This window comes from Amaranthus tricolor, chromosome 6 (genome assembly GCF_026212465.1).
Source record: "Amaranthus tricolor cultivar Red isolate AtriRed21 chromosome 6, ASM2621246v1, whole genome shotgun sequence".
Lineage (NCBI taxonomy): Eukaryota > Viridiplantae > Streptophyta > Magnoliopsida > Caryophyllales > Amaranthaceae > Amaranthus > Amaranthus tricolor.
The window spans coordinates 23,540,781-23,566,832 of NC_080052.1; the positions used below are offsets into that span (position 1 = coordinate 23,540,781).

At 32.0% G+C, this 26,052-nt stretch overlaps 3 protein-coding genes and 1 non-coding gene across 5 annotated transcripts; 2 read left to right on the forward strand and 2 right to left on the reverse strand.

Moving 5' to 3' along the window:
• Positions 1–1,004: 1,004 nt before the first annotated feature.
• LOC130815340 (zinc finger transcription factor YY1) lies at positions 1,005–8,513 on the reverse strand. Of its 2 annotated transcripts, XM_057681780.1 has the most exons (7): positions 8,260–8,513; positions 7,943–8,045; positions 5,700–5,758; positions 4,211–4,410; positions 3,520–3,609; positions 2,204–2,347; positions 1,005–1,780 (listed from the first exon to the last, which is right to left on the reverse strand). In XM_057681780.1, exons 2-7 carry the CDS (start codon positions 8,026–8,028, stop codon positions 1,247–1,249), a joined length of 1,113 nt encoding a protein of 370 aa, XP_057537763.1. In that variant the 5' UTR covers positions 8,029–8,045; positions 8,260–8,513; the 3' UTR covers positions 1,005–1,246. The 2 variants fall into 2 exon arrangements, with proteins under 2 accessions (XP_057537763.1, XP_057537762.1); XM_057681779.1 differs by having other exon boundaries at positions 7,943–8,499.
• A 2,166-nt stretch (positions 8,514–10,679) lies between these two features.
• LOC130815342 (60S ribosomal protein L18a-like protein) lies at positions 10,680–15,129 on the forward strand. The gene is made up of 5 exons (XM_057681782.1): positions 10,680–11,047; positions 12,286–12,366; positions 14,102–14,228; positions 14,539–14,656; positions 14,731–15,129. The coding sequence occupies exons 2-5, from the start codon at positions 12,357–12,359 to the stop codon at positions 14,791–14,793; spliced, it is 318 nt and encodes a 105-aa protein (XP_057537765.1). The 5' UTR covers positions 10,680–11,047; positions 12,286–12,356; the 3' UTR covers positions 14,794–15,129.
• Positions 15,130–15,743: 614 nt separating this feature from the next.
• LOC130815341 (UBP1-associated proteins 1C) lies at positions 15,744–19,951 on the reverse strand. The gene is made up of 6 exons (XM_057681781.1): positions 19,772–19,951; positions 19,603–19,677; positions 18,656–18,777; positions 17,182–17,701; positions 16,161–16,274; positions 15,744–16,071 (listed from the first exon to the last, which is right to left on the reverse strand). The coding sequence occupies exons 1-6, from the start codon at positions 19,856–19,858 to the stop codon at positions 16,015–16,017; spliced, it is 975 nt and encodes a 324-aa protein (XP_057537764.1). The 5' UTR covers positions 19,859–19,951; the 3' UTR covers positions 15,744–16,014.
• A 101-nt stretch (positions 19,952–20,052) lies between these two features.
• On the forward strand, positions 20,053–20,124 carry TRNAP-UGG (transfer RNA proline (anticodon UGG)). The gene has a single exon. It is a non-coding gene; the product is annotated as a tRNA-Pro (tRNA).
• The last annotated feature ends 5,928 nt before the right edge of the window (positions 20,125–26,052 follow it).

The window sequence follows — 26,052 nt, forward strand, 5'->3', positions numbered from 1 at the left end:
TTCAACTATTAGTCATTATGAAACACATTCATCTATATGTATCAATATAAGCTAAAATTGTCCAACAAACTATTTTATCAAACATTTCTATAATATACCATAGAAACTCAATAATAAGGTGAAACTTTTAATTGAGGTGGTGATTTCACACACCCTATAATAATATACTCTATAGTCCATATGTATATACTTTGGTTAAATTTTTGTAATTTATGGATATGAAATGGGATTAGACAAATTTAATATGAGAATAAGAGATAATGAACGAAGTGGAATAATGTAGTTGGATAGATAGTGGGATGGTTTTGAATGCCACCTAAAATTTAGGATAGTTTTGTCATTATTTTTTTAGATCCTATTAAGTAGTAATTGTGAAATTGCTTGCTTTATAGTTGGAGTCAAGTTTAGATCGTAATATTATGTTTTGAAAGTCTACATCTTATTAAGTTGGGCAAATCAACTTAGGTTAGTGAGACATAGATGATTACTAAAACGAGTTAAATTTAGTTTTGATATTTATCATATCGGTGTGAATTAGTTTATTTTATTCCTTTAAAATTATAGACTAAACCTAAACTCAAACCTATTTGTACTTGATTTAATCCTCATGGATTCATGACTGATATGAATCAAGCCAACAATGGTTTAGTTTAGGATTTGGTTGGCTTTAAAGCTACTCAATTGCATTTACGTTTGAAAATAGATCGAATCAGCTTAGATTGAGTGTCAAGTAGACATAGAGTAGGTTAGATACGAGTTTTAAGCCAAATCTGTAAACACAAATGAATGAGTTCATAATGAAGCTCGAGTTTGTTGGAACATGCAGATTTAGAGGTGCTCAAATGATCCGATATTTACCCGAACTTGTAACCGAACCCGACTTGACCCGACATCTTATGAATTTAAAATTATGTAAAAATCAATGTGGACGCAAAACCAATTTTAAACCAACCCGAAACACGTGACTCTAAATCCACTTGATGACCCAAATGAACACCTCTATGCGGATTCTAACGATTGCGACTAAAATCTTCATTTCATTCTATTGAGTATTCAATGCTACTATTGATCTAATGTATTCTAAACAAGGTAATTTGATCGACTTCTTTCAACGCAGAGAAATATACTGCAAAAGGAAACATATTAGCTACAAAGCCATTCAATTTAACATCTTAAAATTCTAGAAAATATGCTCTAGAACTTACGGTACACAAAAATTATCAGAGGGCGCTCGGAACTACAAAGGTTAATCCTCATACTCGGTTTCCTCATCGTCATCCTCGTTATTTTCTTGATACCGCCATCCATCTTCATCATTATCACGATCTTCTTCCGTTTCTTCACTATCTTCTTCATACACATCCCCTTTAATCGGCCAAGCTTTCTTCACCACATTTAAATTAGCAGGAGAAACACCGGAGCCTTTACGCTGTGACATCTTTGATGGAGGTAATTTTAAATTTGGCTTAGGCCTACTCTGTTTCATATTCTTTAGAGTTGAACGTTTGCTAGCGTAAGCCTCTTGGTCACTTGCTTCATCCATCTCATTATCGGCATTGTTAGGTTGTGTTGTCTTAGCATTTTCTTCCGCATAGTGTCCGGGATGTTCTCTCCTCAAGTGAAGATTCAATTTGTATTCATGGATGTAGGCTTTGTCACATCCTTCGTATGGACAAGTATAAGGCCTATCGGAGGATGCAGAATAAGCTGCACTTACTGGCTTAGGAGTTTTTACCGGCTTCTCCACCGGGGGAGTGTATTTTGCTATTTCACCAGAATTCTGAAATAACCATGGCATGAAAATTGTAAGCCGACATGAATACATAACATTGCCATGTTCAATCCCTTGGATAACATTTTTGGAAGGAAGGGAAGGGAAGTGGGAATAAGAGATTGGTCTGTTTTCCTTCCGAATTGACAATTATAACATTAAACATTCTGGAACATATGAAATATATACTGAACATACGAAAACGCAAATTATCGGGGATTCTAACCATAAAGTCAAAGGTTCAAACCCTTGGTCCCCCCCCCCCCCCTCTGCCCTCTTTCTTGGGCGTGTCCTACGATGATGGGATATACACATTATCAGGGATTCTGAACATCAGAAAAAGGATGTTGAAATAGAATAGTCAAGCTATTACATTAATACAAAACAATAAATAAGTATACGAAAGACAGGGAGGATATACAGAGCACTGACCTTTTCATGGTGCATTGAAATATGATTTTTTAGTTTATACTCGTGTGCATATCGTTTCCCACAGTCAGCATAAGGACAGATGTGATAGTTTTCTTGAGAATGTGTTTTCATATGGGATCTCAGATTAAAATCCAAGGAGAATGCCTGCATATGCATGTCATAGATGAGTAAGACAAAGCGAAAAGAAATATTTAAGCTAAACCCGATTAATAGAATGGCTGAATGCTGAAAACACTAAACACAAAAAAAACATATATGTGATGCATAAGGTCGGCCAGAGCAAGTTTATCAACTAGATGTGTGTATGCAACTCAAATGAACAAGCTATAGAACAAGTTAACCACAAGGAAATTTTTGTGAAGATTGGCTAGAGAAGCTGACTCAAACAAAGATAATAATCAGTACCAACAGTTAAAGCAGCTCCCTTACATAATATGGCTCGATCTCTTCAAACTAGACACATTCAAGAATGAATCAAAATTTAAGAGCTCAATAGTTAATAGTTCTGAGTGGATGCAAAACCGCTACTTTTTGAATCCATGAATGTAAGGCTCTGTTATAATTAAATTAATGACTATCGGCAAGACCCTTCTCTCAATAGTAAATTTTGACTGGAAGTATTATAGTAGAAACAATCAGCTTTCTTACTATTGAGAGGTCACTTTCTATATCTTTTTGAAAGAAAGAATCCTCAAAGAAACGCCTCAGATGTTTCTTAGCTTGGTGTTTCAGAAAGGTTTCCACCTAAGTTGAAATTCAGCGGTGCTCCATGCTTTTTCTAGTGTGTGGCAGACTTAATACTAATGACAGGATAGCAAGAAAAAGCACAGGGAAAAATGGGACGAAAAAAGACGTCAACAAATAAAGAAGAATCCCCAAATAGGTTTTGAATTAGTAAGAGCAGTCAAACACACACAAATCAACTCTAAGTGGCTCAACTTGAGATATTCGTTAGCACGAGTACAGCTAAACTTGAGGTTCATGAAAAGGCTCAAAAGTTTACTTAATGTACACATAATAAATACCAACTTGTAATTAATTTTTGAGATTTGTTTAATTTTCAAGGACCTCAAGGCTCAAAGAATTGCAAAATTTTAGTTATAAATATTAGTTGGTTAGCATTTTTAAATTAGATTGATGGTACATTGAGCTTAATCTTTCGATTACAAGTTGAACCAAACAGGCCCAAGCTCGCACTTGGCTAGGCTTGTTAGCACCCATACATGTGGTCTGTGAACAACATACTTCACACAGCTCTTCTAGCAAGAAAGTGATTACTGACATAAATCAGTTAAGTCAAATGATGGATGATTTACCTTACCACATCCCTCATGGGGACATATGAAATCTCTCTCACCAGTATGGATAAGAAAGTGCCTCTTCAACTTTGAACTATCCAAAAATTTCTGCAGAAAAGAGACAAAGTTGATCACTTAATTCTCCATTACACTTTATGCAACCCTGATGAACCTACATGCGTAAAGTATTCAGCCTTACTATTAACATGTACAAGTTAAAATTAGACAGTGTTCATTTAATTCAATCTAGATTTCCATGGAGAATTTCACATTTCCACTAATGACACTAGCTAGAACAAATTTCACACATTTTGTACTTAATGTCATGATTAAATATACTGAAAAAATATTTTAGTAAAAACCAAGAAAGACAGTATATTCCGTTCAAAAATTATAACCAAGAAAACATAAAAATACTGGAGAACTTCTGAAGAGATTAATCTTCAACAGCTGAAACGGAAGGATCAAAACTAGTGTCATCTTGAATTACAGTTTACTCCAACAAGTCATTTAATAACAAGTATACAAAAATAATACCAACGGATACAAGTTGCATCATTGCCCTTTCTTGCCAAAGCTCGGTATCAGACATAGCATTTGTATGAGTAGAAACATATATGATCTCCTAATGGAATGTTTAAAATTTAAAACTGAAACAAAAGCCAAGAGAGAAATTCAGTGAAACAAAGGCCAAGACATGAGATATAACCTTTCCACAGCCTTCATAGTGGCAAACATACTGCCTCTCTCCATGAATGTGAGAATGTTTTCTTAGAGCCCCAGCATCAATAAATGTCTTCCCACAACCTTCATAGCTGCAGAGGAAAAGAACCTCTGTGGTTGGCTCAGGCTCTGGTTCTAGTACCTCTGACTCCTTTGTCTTCTCTTTCAAGGTCCTCAATGCACTCTCTGAGAAAGTAAGGAGAAGAGCTGAAGATTCAAGAAATTGGAAAAGCTCTGTAGCAGTAATAGATAATTTGAACTGCCCGTACGCAAAATCAGAATACTGATAAAAGTTTGGAAGTCAAAAGAGTCTAGCAATAGTAACTTAGCAGCACATTAGCACAAGAAAACGGACCATCCACAAAAGGCTAATCAAGTGATACAGGATGCTTGAGAACCACACATACCATCACACATGTCAAAAACTCAAAGTCATCAGGCAGACAGATTTCAGATAAGGTCACTTTCGATTGAGTTGTTTCGGATTAGGTTAACCCAATGGGTCACTTTAAAAAAATTAACATTCTATTTTATTCAAAAAAATACAAAAAATTTTTGCTTTTTCGAAAAAAAATCTTATAAAAATGAACCAATACACCGCTTTTAAGGCTAAAACAAGGAAGTATTGAATCAAAATACAAAAAATTGACTACATGTATAGTGGACCCAACAAAAATGATGATGTGAAATTAAAAGCTAGACAAATTTGGGAAACTAGTCAAAATGGTCGGGTTTGACCAAAATTCAGATTTATCTACGTTGGGTCCTTCTCGGGTTACATGTAAAAATTTCCAGTTTATTATTCGGGTTACAAGGAAATTTCATCCACCAATCCATTCACTTGAGTGAGATTGACATCATGAACAATTAGGAATGATATTTTGATGTAAAAAGAGAAACCCAACTATTATGCAAACCCCAATCTGGAGTTAGACAAATCAGCTTTATTTTCAATGCATGCAATAGTAGTACCCTGCCGGAGACATGTAGAAAAAGATGAAAAGCAAGTGACAAGGAAAAGCTAGACAGATGTAAACAAGAAGACTCAAAAATTGCAGGGGTAAAAAGCAGGACATTTAACATAATAATGAAAAAGATTTGTCATTTGATAGTTGATAATCCAGGACTTTCAACCGCCCATCTAATTTCCAATTTTTTTCCCATATACTTCTGTTGCTATATAACAAACTTAGGATTTACATACTCATGTGCATAAAGACTTCCTATCTGGGCTCAGAGGAGTTCCACACAGCCAAAGGTAAGTTCAAAGTTCAAACGTATACAAATCCACAGAAAAGTTTATATGCATATATAAGGCAAGTTACCATCCCAAGAATAGAGAAAAGTGCACACTCCTTACTATCTAAATCAATCAACCTAGAAGGTACAATGTTTCTCTCGAAAACAATGCCTGAGAAAGATAGAGCTACAAATGTTTTAAATTTAGAGAAGCTTGACAAAACAATTGATGTTACCTGTAATCCATTTCAGAATATAGCATTTCCCTCCTGTTGCCACAACATCTTGAGGAACCCTACAAAACACCATTAATTAATTAAAAAATGTGACTCGTGAGAATAAAAACTGAGGACTCATATACAATCTAAAAGATCAAACAAACTAAATAATGCAAGTCACTTATCATATCCTACATTGACTATAAAAACAGATCCAAATGTTCATGATAAACTACATTCTAACGATCATTTGTCAATTGCACCTTACTATGATTTTGTTCCCTTACTTCTAGGTTAATGGTTTTTTGCCAAAAATAATACTATAAATCTTCACATAGCCCCAAGCTAAAAATTTCCATATGAACATTGGCTTTCACATTCAACAATTTGTTTAAAAAATAAGTTACTATAAATCTTTACATACAAGAATAAAAATCAATCATGCGTAGATATTCCAATTAATTATGGTCAACTAAACTCATAAAAGTTTTGAATTGACTCAAATTATTTTTAAAAAAGGAAGAAAAAATGTGCAACAGTGGTAATGTCCTGGTAGATGGACTGTTCAATGGCAGTAAGAAGCTGTTGGTGATTGATGTAACAACCAATTGCGGGTGATTGGATTTCAAAACAGCCTGAGCAAAAACCACTACCCCAAAGCCTCTCAATGCCATCAAGATTTTGGGAGTAGATTATTGAACTCATGATCTTTCAATTTTGAAGAAAAATGATAACTTCAATTCATTGATAATTGCATATGATGGGCTGCTCATATAAAATTTAACCAAATGTAACTTTTACTAAAAAAAGAATGTATGCTATTGCAATGGCAGAAAAATCAGCTTTAAGGCAAACCACCATTTAATTTTTTGAAAATTAATCTTTATGAGCTAATAGAGTAAGAGTAAACTTTGGAAAATAGAGCTTTGAAGATGTAGAAGTTGAGGAGCAGGAGTCGAGACTGAGACGATATCTCAGAGAAGGTGAAGCGACTAGTGAAAGATTTAATATTTCTTTTTTCCATGTACTGCATACAATTTTTATATGAAGCCCACTTGCGGCTGCAATCCTAGAGCTGGCCAGTAGACTGAGCATACGTGTAATTTTCTTCTGGTCCATTCCATGTATTTTTGAAGGATAGGAAATATAACTGAGAATTTGGTGAAAAAGTGTTTGCAAACTAAAAAATATGGAACATTGTCTTTAAAATGTTTGACAGAAACATGAGGCAAAATCTAGAATCTGCCAATATCCCAAAAGCATAGGAGTTAATAAAAATGAGAGGAAAAATCCTATAGGCAAAGAAAATGACTATAAATGAAAAATTGAAGCAAGTTAGATGGGACCCTCATGTTATCAAGGAAGAACCTAGGAATATTTTCCTTCTTTTGACCCGATCATACTACCAGCAAGTAGCTCCTAGCAAATTCCAAGAGGAATTTAGATAAAAGGCTGAATTCACGATGAAAAGAGGCTCTTGCATAGAGCAATGATCAGCTTGACTTCAAAGGCCGACTTCAAGTTGAGCCAAAGCATGCCCAGAAATTGGAGAGAATTCAAGAGGCAGTTCAGCCCAAAAGTTGATTCTCGTGTCCCCAAGAACACACTAAAAGTGATGCCAACAAATTCAATGATTTTCTAAAGGCGTTCTTTTAAAGTTTACTATACCATATATAAATTCACTGCATGGATTGACTATGAACTGAGAATTGGATGCTTGCAATGAAGAGATGATATAGTTTGTTTATAATGTAATTAACTCAGACCACAGTAGCCAACTTAAATTTAGTTAATAGTTCAGTCATGCTTACCTTAAAAAAATCAAGCACAGTAAAGTCTATGCAACACAAGAACAATATGATGCTGATTGGCAGACTTATTCCCAATGATATTCTTACGGCTCCGAAATCAGCAATAACCTCATTAACTACATATACACACTTATTCTCAATCTTTTCCACCTCGAAGTTCTTCATAATAGTTCTAATACAATAATAATCTTCCAAAATTTACAATTGAAGTAAAATTACAATGAAATATTGCATACTAATTTCCTCATTCATCAACCAAATCACCTATGACCTTCCGCATAAGATTCATGTAATACCCAACTACCCACATAGATGCCTATATTTCCAAAAATTAGCAAGACACACTACTATTCAGTTCATCTCATATAAAAAATATAACGAAGATAAAACACACATAGAAGTATCAAATAAGAAAGCGAATAAATGATCAATTGAAAACGAAAAAAATACCATTCTTTGACCCACTTAACAGCTGGGGTTTTGGATTTGACAATAGGCCGTCTGTCGAACAAATTGTGTGACATCTGCATCTCCATCTCTCTTTATAGATGAACTAAAATGCATGCATCAACCAAAATTAAAGGAAAAGCAAAACCCCAAAATTAATTTGATATAGAAGAAAAATGGATATATAATAGTCAAAACTACATAAATTAAAAGAAAAAAAACGTGTTTAGATTTGTAGTATATGCCTACAGAAATCAAATTTTATTTTCGGCCTCTATCAATCGGATTGAATTTAACTATAAGGATAGTCAAAATCGCACCTTTAAAATGAACAGTAAGCCTAAACTAGAGTGAATGCATTATCATTTGGGAATTGGGGATTGCGGAGATTAAGGGTTTGGAAATTAGGGAATTTGGGGATTTAGGGTTTGGGAATCGGGACTTAGGGGATTTCGGGTTAAAGAAACTCGAAATTACAGGAGACTGAGAAAAAAGGGACGAGGAAGAAGATGTCGGGTTTCTGGCGTTTGACGTTGGAGTTGTTTTCTTTATTGGTTTGGATCCGGGTTTCCAGGTTTGTTGGGCTGAACTACGAGTGTATAATAAACGAGTTTATACAATTAATTAATAATTCTAATTGTTCACTTTAAATTGTAGGTGATAACTTTAAAGTTGCAGCAAGTTTTATATGAGATCGTCTCATCGTAAGACAAACCAATATAAGTAGCTCATTAGTAAAAAAAACATTAAAAAAATGAAATCTAAAATTTATACTAGTACGAGTCTGCTAACCTCAATTGAGGTCGTGTCACAGTGAGACGGTCTCATGAAAAATTTGTATTAAGGTTAAAAATGATCACTCTAATATTACAAAAGTAATTACTTTAAAATTATAAATGGTCATTTTTAAGGTTATAATTTATCATTTAAAATTATGAGTGTTTATTAAAATTGTAATTGATCATTCTAAGTATGTAAAAAGTGATCAGTTTTGAAAGTTTATAAGTGATTATTTTAAGGTTATCATTTAAAGATTATAAGTGATCACTTCAAGGTTATAAGTGATCACTCTAAGACTGTAAGTGTATATTGGGTTAGCCCAACTGAAATTATATTATTGTAAGACCATCTCATTTGATAACTTGAGTTATTATTTTAGATATTGTATACAAGGATAATTGCAAAAGACAGATGATAGCATATTAGAACGGCTAATTTGACAAATGATTTTATAAATTGATTTTAAACATGTTAGTAGAAGTCATTTATTGTATATTAGTTCATTCATAATAACAAGTTGTTTCGACCATCTATATACTAAACATTAACATTTGATTATTTAAACATTCAACCGTCTAATTGTACCTAAATAAACTAAAATTGTCTAATAAATCATTTTTTAAAAACTTTCCCGTCAAAACAGCCCTAAAGGCTAAAAGTACTCCTAGAGTATCAATACTCACGACATCTATCAATCCAATCGAAAGAGTTCAAAGTCAGTTATTTTTATCTGGTTAAGTTTAAGTTATCTAAAGTTAGACAATTTAATGGGTCAGGTTTGTTTATGAAAATTGCTTATCATTAAAATGTTTCCCAAAAGTTTAAATAATAATTTTTTTATAGAAAGTATTTTTTTTTGTGCGTAAAAAAAGATTGATTTACAAATTTTAAGACTTTTATAAATAAATATTAACTCGAAATAAAAAAGTTAACTAAAAGGTAGTTGATAACATTAAGAAAAACTTATGTAATGTGATAGACCTAAGTTTCACTAGTCAATGTTAGTGGCCAGTGGGGAAGTATGATAAATTTTATTGTTGAATTGTTGAATGTTGTCAATTATTAGAGTAAAAGTGGTAAAATTCAAAAGGTAAAAGTAATTTAAAAGCTACCCAAAGCATTTATAATTTTGATTTTAAGTTTTTAACATACTTAAAAACTTATTTAGTAATGAACATTTTCACCTGTTCCACAAATCAAAATCCAACAAAACTAGCAAAAAAAAAAAATATTTGGCAAATACATATACATATATAAACTAATATACTAAAACATCATACTCAATGATACATATCGCATTCATATTAGTTTTTTCCAACCAAAAATCATAATTATTCCTATCAAATATTCAATACATATTTGTTTACATTATCCATAAGCAAAAATATTTTTCGTCATATAGTAGATATGATGATAATGACACTATGGTATGTATAAAAAATTATCAATGATACCCTTAAGTTTTTACACTTTATTAATGGTATCCTAAGTTTTTTCAATGGTACCCTCGTGTTATTGAGCGTCTTACAACCGTAACCTTTTCTAATTTTTTTCGTCCAAAAACGTCCAAGACCGTTAGCTTTTTTTCTTTTTCTTTTAATTTTTAAATGTTTTAAATTGAAAAATAAAAGAAAAAGGAAAAAATAACGGTCTTGGACGATTTTGGACGGAAAAAATTAGAAAAGACTACGGTTGCAAAACGCTTAATAACACGAGGGTACTATTAATAACCGAAAAAACTTAGGAGTACTATTAATAAAGTGTAAAAACTTAGACATACTATTGATAATTTATTTTTTTTTGTCATAAGTGTACATTCATAACAATACTCGATGATGTATTTACTATAATTATTATTCATAATAATCAAAAAAAAAATTAATTTATTTATAAGAAACAAATCCTAATATTTATTAGTACGGAAATTAAAACTAGTGAAGTACTTCATTTAAAACTTTCTATTCAAGTGTTTAGGCGGATTCCAAATGCAATAGGCAGGATGAAGTTAATTTCGATAATTAAGTATAAGTAAATATCTTAATCGTCTGATTTTAATTTATATATATATAATTCGGATCAAATTATATTCCATTTTGATTAATGGAAAGTCAACATAAATAAAAAAATTTAAGTGTTGAGCGTAGAAGAGTCACAGCCTCCGTCACTGACCCCGGTTGTTAATGCGCAGCGACCGTTTGCTTTGCTTAGACTTCTCCTTCCCTTTTCTTGCTCCCTCATTAACTCCACTTTTCTTCTTTATCCTTCCTCATTCTCTAAAATTCTAGCAAACCCATTTAAATCAAACAAGTTTTTTCCATTTTCCAACAGGTTTGTCATCTTTTCCCTTTTTACCCACTTCTAATTTCAATTTATTTTGGTTTAATCTTTTAAATTATGTAGTTTTCATGTAGGGTTAGTTTGCTGTATTGGTATTTGCTAAAAATTATTGGAATATGATTTAAGCTGTTTTATTGACTATGACGAACTGGTGATTCTTTGTGATATTGTGAATCTATATGGATTACTATCCCAAAAGATTAAGGTGGGTTTCATGAATTAATCTATATGAGCCTTAATCCATGTGGATAACCATCGGAAATGAATGATACATTGGTTCACGTAGTCGAAGGTTTTGATGTTGTTATTGTGGTGATTCTTTATGTTTTCTTGATTTTGTGGTTGTTTTATATTGGTTGTTTTATTTGATATATGGGCTATTGAAAACAAATAATGATCAACTAACCAAAAAAATTAATACCCATCTAATAAAAGGTTAGTGAAGATTTATTTTCCACAATATTTAAATCATTTATTGAAGAAAATGGATTTTTTTTTGCAAATGTTTGTTTTACCATGTAGGAGTATCATACTAGAAGGGTAGAATAGTTTACTAAGAGTGACCTTCTTTTCACTAGACTTCTTGGGTTTGTTATTTGATCATTCATTGAATTAACATGATTATGGGACATAGGAATTATATGATTGTGATGCTGATTCCTCCTTTCTTAAACACTTAACAGTTTGAGTAATTCAATATAATAGCTAAAAGATGTCCTGTAAATCCTCTTTTGTATCATCAAATAAATTGTGGATTGATCATTTAATGTTGGCATAGTCAAAGGGGCTAATTCGATGTTTTGTTCATCTAATCTTAATCATATTAATCATCAATTGGTCATTACAAGTCGGAAGCTTGGAATTATCAAAGAATGCAAATATTTTGATTGACACTATTAGTTGCAAGTAGCCATTCCTTTGTTAAATCCCCTTTAATGGTTGATCATAGTTATTGAGCTATTTAGCCGGCCTTTATGTGATAGGAGTGTATTTAGATTTGTAAAGTACAAGGTCATTGATTATGGTTCAACTTGTAGCACGATTCATACAAGTATGCTAAATACATGAGTTGGACTTGTTTTTACTTTCGATTAGATAGTTCAAATTTGGAATGTGTATCTCTATGAACACGAATGGTTTTTGTACTGTAAGAATGTGATCACTTGATGTATCAAAATACAATCGAAAATACAATTCATGAATTGCATTTTGGTTTTGGTAATGTACAGATTGGTCGATTGAGGCACATTGAGAGTGTCAGAAGTTCGAGATTTCTGGGCTTCACAGATCACACTCAGTAATGGACAAGAGTATGGAATTTTCCCTCAATCTGTCATTTAGCCTTATTCTCACTTACATGTTCTATTGACTTATTTGAACCCTAAATTATGTGATGTGTAATGTTCTTACGGCCCGTTTGGTTAATCTTACTAATTGGTAGTAATGGGAAGGATTTGTAGTGTAAATTTTCATGACACGTATCATGTCATTACCATGGTAATGAAAGTTTGATCATATAAAACTTTTTTTGTTCACAATGTTTCATTACCACATAATACCAAATGTTTAAGTGGCAATGCATTGGAATGAATTTTGTGAAGAAAATGAGTATGTTGAAGGAGAATAATTATGACCATTAAATTTATCAATAGATATTCTTACCAAAATTACACTAACATTCTATTACCATTCCCACCATTTAGTACCGGTTACCAAACGGGGTGTTAGTTTTAGTCTTCGTAGAAGTTCTAGTATTCGAAAACTGATTATGATAGAAGCATGATTGAATGCTAATAACCATTATGCTGTATGCTGTATTTATCTCCTTGTTTGTCATACACTTTGTACATCCGTTTCGTTATTCATTAGCTTGTTTGGTGGGGTATTCAATGAATCAATCCCTTGAATGCCTAACAAGTGAAATAAAGAGGGTGTGGGGCTAGTGTGAAAGGAATGAGTTATGGTTGGTAACACAGTATTTCTGGATGAGTTTATTCCAAGTCATCCGTTGAAGATATGCTTGAATAGGTAGTAAAGTTGGCTATAATAAATAACAACTCTACCATTTTGGATGTGAGATTTCTGTCTTAACTACACCAAAAAAAGGCTATCTTGCAATATTGTTATTTCTGCATGGTTTTAAATTAAGAAGTCTTCTGTCTTTTGAATTTATTATACTTTGATAGCGAAGTTTGGAATGAGAAAGATGTTTTTGCTGTCACGATGCCTTTATGATCAAGTCTCATTTGTGGTTGAAATGAAGGAGGGATTTAATGATACCCCATTGAAAAAGACTTAGCGCCATAGTGCAAAAACACTTAACACGAGAATCGGGCCTTGTATCAATTGTGGGTTCGAGTCTCACCTAGTCTTTCCCTTCCATCAGCCTACCCTGTAATTATTTTATAAAAAACCTAACTTTATAATGCAAAATTAAGGCCGCATCACCGTATTACGACCATATAATAAAGGTTTTTGAGTTTACCACGACTGAAATATAGGCCACGTTGATTGCAATATCACCCACATTGACCACAAAATTCATTTCACGACCGTTGCTGAAACTATAATTTTTCACTGTGCTTAACGCCACTATGTGATGTCAAGGAATGTAACAGAAAAGTAGTATTAGTGTTCTCGTGTACAAGTTGTATAGAGGAAGATCCCTATGATACGGTCATACAAACACCACAACATGAGCTTGTAGGTCTTAAGAGTTTGAGAGACCCTAGGATGTGATCATGTGATCACCGATTATTGACATAAATGCATGAACATCATACCAATTTCACATGAGCAAGGATTGCTGTCATGGTCCTCCAACTTAAGTGATTTTGGACTTGCAGTTGGTACATGTATCAATATTGAATCCCCTAAGGTCGAAAAAAGCCGACTACTCAGTAAAAACATTTGATGAGCTTCTGGGTCTCTTCAGGTCAAACATTTAAATACCGTCTTCACTACTGTGATTTAATTGCAATATCCTTGACTAAAAATAGGGTTTGGGGAACAAATATTGTAGAATTAATATATGAGTTTTTTCAGGGCAAGGAAAAGATGTTGTAGAACATGGGAGGACCAAATACACTCTCATTAAAGATGTAGAAGACTACCAGTCTGGCATCTACGAGAAGCGTCTTCCTTGCTTCGGCTGTGGATTAGGATGGTTTTCGTAAGTTCACTTCTCTCCTTTCTTACTACTATGTTGAACTTCTAATTTGTAGTATTACCCATATCAAGCTAGGAAGAAAAAAACTCAAAACTTTTTGAGGTCATTCTTATTCAGTATTTTTCCGACATTTTGGGCCTTATTTTAACTAAAGCAAATATAGGTAATAAGGGGACTTGTGTGCTTGGGCACCTCGCACATGCCCAGAGCCACCCCTGCCCTCATTGCACCTCTACTTATACTACGTTGGTATGATGAGGAGGCAGTCGCTTTTATCCCTTCAAAAATGTTCTCATAATGTCTTTCGTCTCAGTTTTCTTGTAGGTATTTTGTGTCCGCCTATGTGGTATTACGCAACATTCCTATATTTTGGTAATTACTATCGTAAAGACCCAAGAGAGCGAGCTGGGCTTGCTGCTTCAGCAATAGCGGTACGTTATCTCCTTTCGTTGAAACCCTCTTATATTAAACCGTTCTCAATTTGATAATATTGGTTTTATTGCAGGCTTTGGGTTGCTCCATTGTGGTATTAATAATTCTTCTAGTTCGATTATTTAGATTCTCATAATCAACAATGTAAATACACATACATCACATAGAAGCCTTTAAAAGAAGTGGTGACAGAATATAGATGTATACATTCGGTTCACATTGGCCGAACATTCGAGTGTTGAAGCAAAGACAATAATAGCATTAGGCATTTGTACTATGCTGTGAATAGCTGTCTGTCGAGTCGATTCGAGATAGTTGATGATCCTGTTGGACATGGATCTACACAGTTGAATAAATTGGTGGAATTGGGGTACATTTTTTAAAACTGGAAGAGAGATTGTATTACTTATATGATCAAGTGTGTATCAAACAATTCTGATCTTATATGTTATAAACCTTCAAACTTGTTCTTATTTGGCAGGTGTCCCTACTCAATTTTTCATTCATAAAAGATGGCTTTTAAGATTAGACATATTCTTTATTAAGATTGCCACATTGTAAAACAATTTAATAATAAAAAGAACAATTTTGAGTAAGTTACGGCAGTTAATTGCCATTGAAGTTTAACTAACTTTAATTTTTTTTAACATAAAGGATTTGGACTGCTTGTATGGGCCCGTCTCACCGTGAGACAGTCTCATACAAGACTTGCTAGATAAAAATTGGGAGATGGAAGAGATAGGTGAAGGGAAGTAAATATGTTTACTAGATGTTGCTAGTTAAAAATTGAGAATTGTTGATAAAAATGGAGAAGTGTTGATTTAATATTCAGCCATAGAAAATGAATTGGAAAATATCAACGACACATATTCAGCTTCAAGGTAACAAATTTTTAACATTTTTGATTTAAAAAACACGTATATCCCCTGTAACAATTTATGTCACCCTTTTAACAAGGATATGTAACCCTTAGCCCGTTTATAGTGTTTGTACCAACTTAACTGCTTTTGCTTGATCTTGCCGAATGATTACAGATTAACGACAAAGAATTCGACAAGTAGAATGGGATAAACAAACATCAAGACATACCCAAATGATAACTAAATCTCAACTTCAATAATTCTGTATGTTCAGCACAATCACTAATACAGAAGAATGATCAAACATGATAAATCTTACTAGTAAACACTACAAAATTTGATTTCTCAGTACGAATTTACCGGGATAATCTCTTCGTAAAACAATTCTTGAATCATTGAAAGAATTAATACTCATCTTGCCAAGGCAATCATGGAGGGTTCTGAATTTCTATTATATAGTCTCATATACATATTGCTCAAGTCCTTAGCATCAAATGCTAAACTGCCAGCTTTACGTACTTACCATCTACGACAAATTTCGAACTAGATTTCACCTGCATTACAGAAACTATAAGATTTGTATACAGATGACAGATCTTCGATCTATGCAATAAGCAGTTGTTGACCGATCATAAGATCTCACCTTTTGCTCGAAAGTAGTTTTGAACTCGTTTTTGTTCACTGCAATGCCGGACTCCTCGAGACTCTTAAAAACCAGTTTTTGTAATTTCTTCATCTTGAGAGCTTCTTCTGGAGTCTGTTACCAGAACATGGGAAATTGCAGTCCACACATCATATTCATGTCACCAGCACTAAAGGCTCTTTATAAAGCAACAAGCAGACAACAAAATCTATTAACACAGACTATCAACAATTGTCTGACCCAGTCATAATTCACTAGATAATTCGCTTTTTGAATTCGCAATTCGCTCAAAATTGCCCAAGCATAGCCCAAATTCGACCATGATTCTTTTTTTTCGATTCGCGAGTTGTGAGGAGATTAGCGAATCATGTGACACTGGTCGGACCTAAAACTTGATGCAATTGGTGATAAGAATACTTTATTTGGAAAGTGACGCATGAACTGAGTGGATGAGTCTAGAATGATAGAAGAATACATAAGTTCCTGTACGTTCTTTTACACTTTACCTAAGACCACACTCAAGTTAGTTTATTTTCAAGCCTGTTAAAGATTTTACACCCTCAAAACTGATATTACAACCAATTGATACGCTTTTCACCTAAGGCATGATACACTCTATAACATTGTTCTCATCGCCATCTCATACATGGATCGCCAAAAATGCTAAAATGGAACAAGTATTTGGTAGTAAGTAGTAACAACACTTATGTTCTGTTTAAAGTATGCCAAGGGTATCTTCAAACGTATGCAAAGGGACTCGCACATGTAGGGAGACATTGTTTACAAGAAAGACGACTTTTCTAAACAACGAGCTTTTTGCCCTTGTAGAAAACGATTCTTGTCTACCCTCCCCTTCACATCTTTTCTTACCCACTCCAATAAATGAATTCACTATTCAGACCACAAACAACAGTTTAAATAGCTCATTAGAGAATAAAGTGTTTAATGAACCAGGAAAAGCATGCAAACGGACGGATTTAATCATTCAAATAGAGAGTATGTCCAGAGCTCAGATACTCACAGATTTCAAAACCGAAGTAATTCGTTTCTTCAACTTAATTCTTTGTTCAGAACTTTCATTTTTGGTGTCAGATTTCCCTCCATCAGATTCTTTCTCGTCTTCATATTTGGCTTTCTTGCTTTCTGAAGCTTTCACCTCTTTTTCCTGCCTGGCCTTCTTAGACTTCTTAGGTGTTTCCTCCGCTTCTTCCTGAGTACTATCATTATTCACCACTCCATTTGCCCTCTTATTAGTTTCATTAGACATATCACATTTTCTCTTTTTCATGGAAACAGTTCCATTTTCTAACGAAGACTTATCTTGCTCTGTGGACCCAGAAGGACCATTCTTTCTGTCGTCCTCACCAGTACTATCCCCTGGAACTTCATTCTTTGGACTATTTTCTGCATTAATTACAGCTGTTTCCTCAGGTTGATTAGGCTGTTGTTTTGCAGCATAGGCTCTGGCCTTTGCTCTATGCTTCTTCCCATCAGCATGCAAAAGCAAAGTCTGTTGACTCGTGGCTTTGGTGTTGCAAATACTACACATTAAAAGTAAACACGAGTTAGATAATCACAAATGAACAGATTTGCAAAATCATGCCAAAAAAGTTCTTAAATTGACGAATTCCAAAACAGAGAAAAGGGAATGTCAAACGAAAACAAGTAACTGATTACCCACCTACGTAGGGTTGTCATGTCCTATGTGCAGTCTTCGGGAAAAAAAGATGGAAGAGTTTTCATGTCATATAAACATATACTATGCTTCCATGACTTTGAATGAAGACCAAATGTCCTACTTCATGACAGAGAAGTTGATTCTCAGGGTGGTATTTGCTCTTGAAAAGTTTTGTTCCTACTTGCTTGGAATGAGAGTCACTGTGTATTCAAACCACACGAGATATTTGATGGCTAACAGAAAGCTAAATTGTGGTTGATAATATGGGTACTTCCTATGAATTCAACATAAAACTAACTAGGGTGCAAAAAATCTTGTCGCGTATCATTGAAGTCGGTTGGTGCAAGTGGAGAACCAAGATCAAGAGTCGGTCCAACAATGGTAGATTTTTAAAACTTTTGTGACTTGGTCACTACGATAAGACAAAAAAAGTGTGCTTGTTTTTGCACTATAACAGGGATGAGAAATTGTACCCACCTTGAGGATGGGACGAGAATGGGTCATATAGCAGCAAAATTTAGACAGGAAGCAATAGAGGTATCGAACTCCACCCATGGCCGACCTATTTGATAATGTTATACCTCAAACAATAAACACTATAGTGGCATTGTAATGTAAAAACAAAAACAAGTGAAAGATTTGAACATTAAATTCATACATGTATCTTTTTATGAGGAAATCTAGTAATTCAAATACATTTCTATTATGAAGAAAGACCAAATTATTAAAAAAAGATATATGATAAGACGAAGAATCATGGTTAAAGCACAAAGTTGAACTGAGGATCTAGCTAAAATTGAGATAATAAAATATGCACCTGCAAAACCAAGGCGGCCGTTGAGATAATCCAACGTTTATATCAACATCTGGCTTTGACTTATCCTTGCTAGGCTTTGCAGGCATAGAAGCTTTTGCTTGACCCTTTGGGCCATACTTTTCCTGAAAAGCACAATGATCAATTGATCATTCATGTGGTCGAGTGAGCATGCTTCTTGGTGTATAGGCATTTCAAGTCAAGTACAAATTCACTTCGCAAACATGAGGGCACTTCAGATCAAAAACATACAAAAAACAATTCTTTATCACTTCCTACCACACCAATTACTCAAAACAAACATACCAAATCTACTAAGAGCGGAAAACAGTACAATAATTTGCATCAATTGCAATGAGAGTGCAAGTGATGTCAAACAATCCTGTTTGGTTATTGGATTAAGGTAATTTTCGGAGAAAAATCTCTTGTCATGTTTAAAGGTAATGCCTTTTCTACTCCAATCATCTCAATTTCATCATAAAATTCATTTAAATGCATTAACATATGAAGAGATGGTAAAAGGTAATAGGTGGTAATGGAAAATGGTGAGAAAAAGCATTGACGTGATCAAAGCTTCATTACACTCACCAAATTTAAACTATACTAATTATTTCCATTATTGGCATTTAGTACCAACAACCAAACCAACCATTCAAATTTCAAACATCCAACAAGACAAGACATTTCAAAAAAAAAGTAAATTTTAGATAACACCCATAAAAGAAAGTATTAGATCACAGAAAAAGAACCAATGAAAAATTCAATCCTAGCTACTTATACACCTCAATGAAAACAATCTACCATTTCGTTTCATGTTTACTCTTTTGAATAAAAAATACACTGATACCCACAAAAAATCAATAAAATAGAATTAAACCCAGCTAAGAAAACAAACATAAGTCACCCAAAAATCTAAAAATAAAAATTACAAATTAAACGAAAGAACTTACAGCTTCAGTAATACATTGAGTATGAGCTTGAACACGTTGCTGATCGAATATTTCTCCACAATCTATGCAAGATAACTGTTTTCAAAATTCAGAAACGAAAAACTAATTACAAACAAAATATAATTGAAAAATATCAATAAAAAAAAAAGGAAGGAAAAAAGAGAGAGACTTTAAAAGCAGAACAAATGCGGAAATGGTTAGGAAGCTTAGGCTTTTTCAGATTCTCCCCACAATCTTCACATTGAAACCAAACCATTCCCTTTTTTTTTCGAATCGGATTCAGCAAGGGCCAAGGAGGAATGGATGTTTATTGGGTTTCTGAAATTTCTCACTTCTAAATTCTAAATTTTAGGGTTTTTGCAGGCGAGGTTAAGTAATGAATTAGGGTTTTAGGAAGCTGAATACAATATTTGTTTAATAATATTTAATTTAAGAGTACAATATCAGGTTGGGCGTTTGGTCTAGTGGTATGATTCTCGCTTTGGGTGCGAGAGGTCCCGAGTTCGATTCTCGGAACGCCCCTTTTACCGTTTTTACTGCTTTTTATAATGTCAAGCAAAACGTTGTTATAAATCTTATTATAATAATAGGGTAAATTTCAAATAATAAATCAACTTACGTTTGTTCCGTTAAAAATAAATCTATTTATTATTTATTTTTAAATAAACCCACCTACTAACTATATTTGCTAAAAATAAACCGATCTATTTTTTATAACAATCTTCAAAATTTCTTTGTAAGTCAAGAATTAGAAATAAATAAAAGTTGAGTTTATTTTCAATAATTATATCGAATATGTGGATTTATTTAAAAAACCAATAATTAGCTTTATTTTCAGCGGATCGATCAAAGGTTAGTTTATTTTTTGAAATTTCCCCTATGTTATATCGTAATTTTTAACAAATTTAATTATTTACTTAAATTTTATTAAAAACATATCATGTAATAAAATAAAATTAACATCCTTAACTCAAAAATGAATAAAATTGATATAAAGTAATACTATCTTCTACTCTTCTAGATTTAGGGGGTGGATATGAAGCGAGTAAGACCGCATACTCAACATATATCTACTGTCCATGACAATTATGACTTTTCATATTTGTATCCATTTACTATCAATCAAATATATATCTATATATGTCCCAATTAGAGGGATATTGTACGAAACTCGTATACTTTTACTCGTCTGTCATCCTTACAAGTTACAACTCTATCATTTTACTCCTAATTTTTTAAAACTATCAATGAGATTTCAAATTTATACCTATATCCACCTTAATTGGGTAGATACAGTACAAAACTCATAGAAATTTACTCCTAATTTTTGAAAAACTATCAATGAGTTTTATTTTACTCTCTAAGTGAAATAGGACTCAATTCTCAAAATTGTTAGAGTATATAATATATCTTAGAGCTTTAACCATCAACTTAAGCTTTTGGTTGAGTTGGTTTATTCACATGGTATCAGAAACCAACGTGACAAGAGGTGATGGGTTTTGTAATATCCAGTATTTTAAAGAAAACAAAATTAATAAAATATATTAAAAACAGTAAAAAATAAAAAATTTGAAATTGAAATTTTGTTTTAATAAAAAAAATCCACTAATTCTTAAATGAGACGGTCTCACGGTGAAACCATCTCTATTGGGCTAGCCCAAATATACTTTTTGTCTTAAAGTAATCATTTATAACGTTAAAATGATCAATTATAATCTTAAAATATTCACTTTTTATAGTCTTGGAGTGATTATTTATAAACTTAAAACGATCATTTACGATATTAAAGTAACCAATTAAAGAAATGGGTTAATTGTATGAATCTGTCTCACGGTGAAACGGTCTTATATAAGACGAGCTGAAAACATTAATTGAATTTGAAAAACCATATTAACGGTTAATTACTCTAAAAATTTCAAAAATTTCCTTCACCCACTATCTCAAAATAAGTTCCTTATCCTCCACTTCTTCCAACTCTTCACATCTAATTCTATTTAATACCACATCTTACAACTATAAATTTAACCATTTCATAGTTTAACACATTCATTCTTTTTAATGTTGTTTCTTCTCCTTCTTATTCTTTTTCTCAAATGAACCATATGTCTTTTTTACATCTATTGTTATCGGTTTCTTTTTCACATAATAATATTTTTCAATCTTTAGACATTTTCTATCCATAAATTACAAATAATAATTACACTTCAAACGTCAAGTTCGTAAAGGAAGTTTGATAGGAGCGTACATTTATATTCTAGGCTCGTTTCACAAGATAATTCTCAATGTCCATCCAATTAGAATTACCCCGTTAGTATTATGTGCTAAGTGATAATTAATGTGTTTTAATTGGGATGTGTGTTTTTGTATGATATTATAATTATATTTTTAATTCTCAAATTATATTTAATACTATTTTGTTACATGTTTAATTTATAGTATTATTTTGATGAAAGTTTATATTATTATTTTGATAACAAAAATAGATGCGATTTGATTCTAAAGAGAATTATTTATGATATTAATTCGCATTGGCACCAATTGATTTTAAATGGTGATTTGACAAATGAGATTACAATTTGAGAGATATATTTGTTGGAAAAATTTATGATCATAAAATAAAATAAATAATATATGTTTGATTATATGTTTGTGTGTTTGCGACTAATTATTAAAATATATTAAATCACGTAAAGTGTAATACGAGGTAAATAAAGCTCTTTATTTGTTGTGATCCAAGTATAAGGGTGGTGAACAGGTTGCCCTGTTTGGTTAGTATAGCTACCGACAGTTTATTATTTCTACTACTTGATACGATGTTTGGTCTTTCTTCTATTTGTTGTGATCCAAGTAGAAGGGGTGTGCACACAAGGGTTATCTGAGACTACTCTGCTGACCTTGAATTATTTAGGGTGACGGCCTCTTGATGAAGAAGGTATATGGGTAAAGTCTCGACCTACTGACATTCTCGTTCCCTCAAATTAATAGTTGGATATATGTATTGTCATTATTAACTATCAAATTAATTAATTGATTTGCGTGAATTTATATAGTTTGCAGAAATTGATTTTCAACCAACTATATGTTATTTTCTAATATTATTATTAATAATTTTGATTATATTTTATTTTCTAAAATTATTCCTTTCAAACCTAACTGTTTGACGGGATGGAGTTGAAATTATTCAATTTTCTGATTTTGGGAGTTTTTCCCTTGTCTTTCTTGCATTTTTTTTTGCAGGTTATGTATGACGTGGGAATCGTGGGGTGAGGATCACCTAGAAACATAATTTTATTACAGTCATATCTCAGTTTAAATTTTAATTTCAGTTGTAAGAATTGTTTAGTACTTAAATTGTATAATTTATTTTATAGTTGTTTAGTCTTACATTTATTTCTTATCAGAAATAGATGTGACGGTCTCCCATGATTAAGTTTTAGTTTATGTTTTTTCATAAAAATTCTTTTTAAAATTGGACCTAACTATGGGGTGTTCCAGGTTCGAATCTCAACCATCCCTCATTTAAAGTGGAATGTTCATAGTCTGTGCGCATCCACACTTCTAGCCCAATGGACTCTCGTGTGAGGGGGCGTCTTAGAGCATATATAACATATCTTGGGGTCTTAACCATCAACTTAAATTTTTGGTTGAGTTGGTTCCTTAACATGTTATCAGAAACAAGTGTGACAAGAAGTCATGGGTTCGAATCTCAACCACACCTCAATTAAATTGGAATATTTAGCGCCATTGATGAGGAAAATTTGTGTTATATCCACACTTTTAGTCCAAAGGGCTTTCATGTGAGGAGGCGTGTTAAAAAATATAACATATTTTGAGACTTTAACGATCAACTTAAGATTTGATTAGGTTATTCCTTGAAAATAATATTAAAGGAATTACAAGATGACTTAGCTATTGGGAAAGAAGAGACAAGAAGAGATGAAGGGATACAAACTTAGCAAGCAAGAAAGCTCAAACTTAACTATTGACTTACTGAACTAAGGCAAATGGAGTGTGTGTATATTAGTATTACTGTATTAGTATATATAATTAAAGTGGAAATTCAAATTAATTGGCACACGTGTGGGAATGGAGACAAAAGCTATGGTTAGGTAGCTAATCCAAATCTTGGTTGTTGAAGAAACTACAAGGATGCTTCGTGCGGATTATTAATTATGGAAACATATACAATTATACATAATAGAGTAATATCCTTTATCCATTAAATTTGTCTTAAAATCATGAAAAATAAATAATTATTATTTTATGAAGGTGGAAAAAATATATAGATGAATGAAAAGGGAAATTAAATGTATAATTAAAAATTAAAAATATAAATTATAGTAAAAATAAAAATAAAATAAAATTGATAAGACCAAACTAAATAGAAAATTTTAGTAATTTTGTTGTATTGGTGCCAATTCTGAATTGTCATCTGCACCAAACTGGCTTAATAAGTCAAATGCGATGAACTCTAACGATTAAATATTTGCGAGTTTAAAATAAAAAAGAATAATTTTTCGGTAAAACGATTTATATATGAAGTCTATATTTGATATTTCCATAAATATGTATGTAATAGAGTATTTAACTCATATATAAGATGTGTCTCTCAGTGTAATTATTTTATTCAATAATTTGTGAATAGAAAATAGGGCAAACACTACAACATTATTATATTTTTAGTGGGATATATCTAGTGATATGTAATTCAAATGTCATTACATTAAATTTCTAATAGTATATAAAAAATTTAGTGATATTTATAAGACATTTTAGCAACATAGTAAAAAATTATACTAAAATTTTTTGTGATATAAGATCAAGTGACATTTCTTATAAATGTCACTATAAACTATAGTAATAATTACATATGTCGCTAAAAGCCAAATGAAGTATCACTAAATATTTTATAGTGGTACTTAAAATAAAAACGAACAATTATTACACTAAAAACATAAATCAATAACATTTTTTAAATGTCACTAAATTTTATATTACAAAAAGTTGATCTTGATGTAGTAAAATTATATGTCACACAGATTACACATAAATAGTCATACATTTCATCATTGTTTATGTATCTCCTTTTAGAGTAAGAATTTTACGTGTTAATATGACTTTGCCGCTTTTTTATTTTTGTTTCGCTATAATTTTTTTTTATGAAAATATTTTCATTATTATTTTTATTTTCATCAACATATTAACTTTCTATTGATATCATTCACACAATTTAAATGGAGTTATTATTTCTTAATTTTTGCATAAAGTTTATTTGTTGCAATCTAAAAAGACCGAAGGAGTACTTCATAAAACATATCTTAAGTTAATTACATCATTTTGTAAAATTTAATAGTCATAGGGAGATGATTAGCTTAAGGAAGTGTAACATGATTGGTTGTTGAATTTTTTGTTAAGCTCGTAAAATTGATTTTTTTATCAGTTATTAAGTCAATTGATTGAATCAACTGATTAAATCAGCTGTTATGTGATATAAAATTATGGTAATTTAACAAGGCGTTGGCCCAATACAACTTTTTATAAAGTGGGCTTTTATATCATATTTTGCCTAAATTATCATAATTCATAGTTATTTCGATATAATTCAAACAAATTTAATTAGTAGTTCACGTTTTAGCACTTGTATGTATTCCCTCTGTCCCTCTTAATTTATATCTCTTTTCATTTTAATTTATTCCATTTATTTTGTATCATTTTCTTTTTCGGCAAAAGCTCCACTTCCTTTCTTTAAATCTCATCACCGAACTTATTTTCTCTCTTCATCTTATCCACTCATTTCTACCCTCTACTTGTTTTTTGTCTCATTCTCCAGCCCAATTTCACTTTCCATTAAATTTCACCCAAAATAATTTTGGTGCATTCTCGTAGGGATAGAGGGAGTATAATTCTATTTAAAATAAAAGTAGTAATTAATCTTCAACAAGTCTTGTACGAGAGCGTGTGATCACCGTGAGACAGACTCATACAATTAGTCAATTTCTCTGATTGATTACTTTAATATTGTGACTAGTCACTTGAAAATAAAAAATGAACACTTTATGATTATCGTTACTCCCTCCGTTTTTGAAAATTTATCCTATTTTCATTTGGACAGTTTTAAAGTGTAATTCAAATGTCAATATCTTAAGAATTGTTTCATAAAGAATAATAAAAAGTGTATATTAAAATTTTACACATCGAAAAATATCTAACAAAATCTTATATGAATATATTCTAATGTATATATAACCATGAAAAAACATATTATTTAAGTTTTTCTGTTTTTAATGGACGAACTTTTAGAGATGAAGGGAGTATAATTTTTAAATATTTGGTTAACTAATTTGATTTTATGGTTTGGTTTGCTTTTTTATAGTGTAATTTGATTTGGTCTACTAAAATTTTAATATTGATTTAGATAGAAAAATGAAATATTAAATATAATTTGGATTT

Excerpts from the sequence above, each read along its gene's own strand:
- LOC130815340 (XM_057681780.1), bottom strand. The coding sequence starts at position 8,028 with ATGGAGATGCAGATGTCACACAATTTGTTCGACAGACGGCCTATTGTC. Across the intron at positions 5,759-7,942 it reads GTTAAGTGGGTCAAAGAATG|GGTTCCTCAAGATGTTGTGG; the intron begins GTATTTTTTTCG and ends GGTGTTTTGTAG. Across the intron at positions 3,610-4,210 it reads ACTATGAAGGCTGTGGAAAG|AAATTTTTGGATAGTTCAAA; the intron begins GTTATATCTCAT and ends TCTTTTCTGCAG.
- LOC130815342 (XM_057681782.1), top strand. Across the intron at positions 14,229-14,538 it reads TGTGGATTAGGATGGTTTTC|TTTTCTTGTAGGTATTTTGT; the intron begins GTAAGTTCACTT and ends CTTTCGTCTCAG. Across the intron at positions 14,657-14,730 it reads TTGCTGCTTCAGCAATAGCG|GCTTTGGGTTGCTCCATTGT; the intron begins GTACGTTATCTC and ends GTTTTATTGCAG.
- LOC130815341 (XM_057681781.1), bottom strand. The coding sequence starts at position 19,858 with ATGGTTTGGTTTCAATGTGAAGATTGTGGGGAGAATCTGAAAAAGCCT. Across the intron at positions 17,702-18,655 it reads CGGCCGCCTTGGTTTTGCAG|TATTTGCAACACCAAAGCCA; the intron begins GTGCATATTTTA and ends TTTAATGTGTAG. Across the intron at positions 16,275-17,181 it reads TTACTTCGGTTTTGAAATCT|ACTCCAGAAGAAGCTCTCAA; the intron begins GTGAGTATCTGA and ends TTCTGGTAACAG.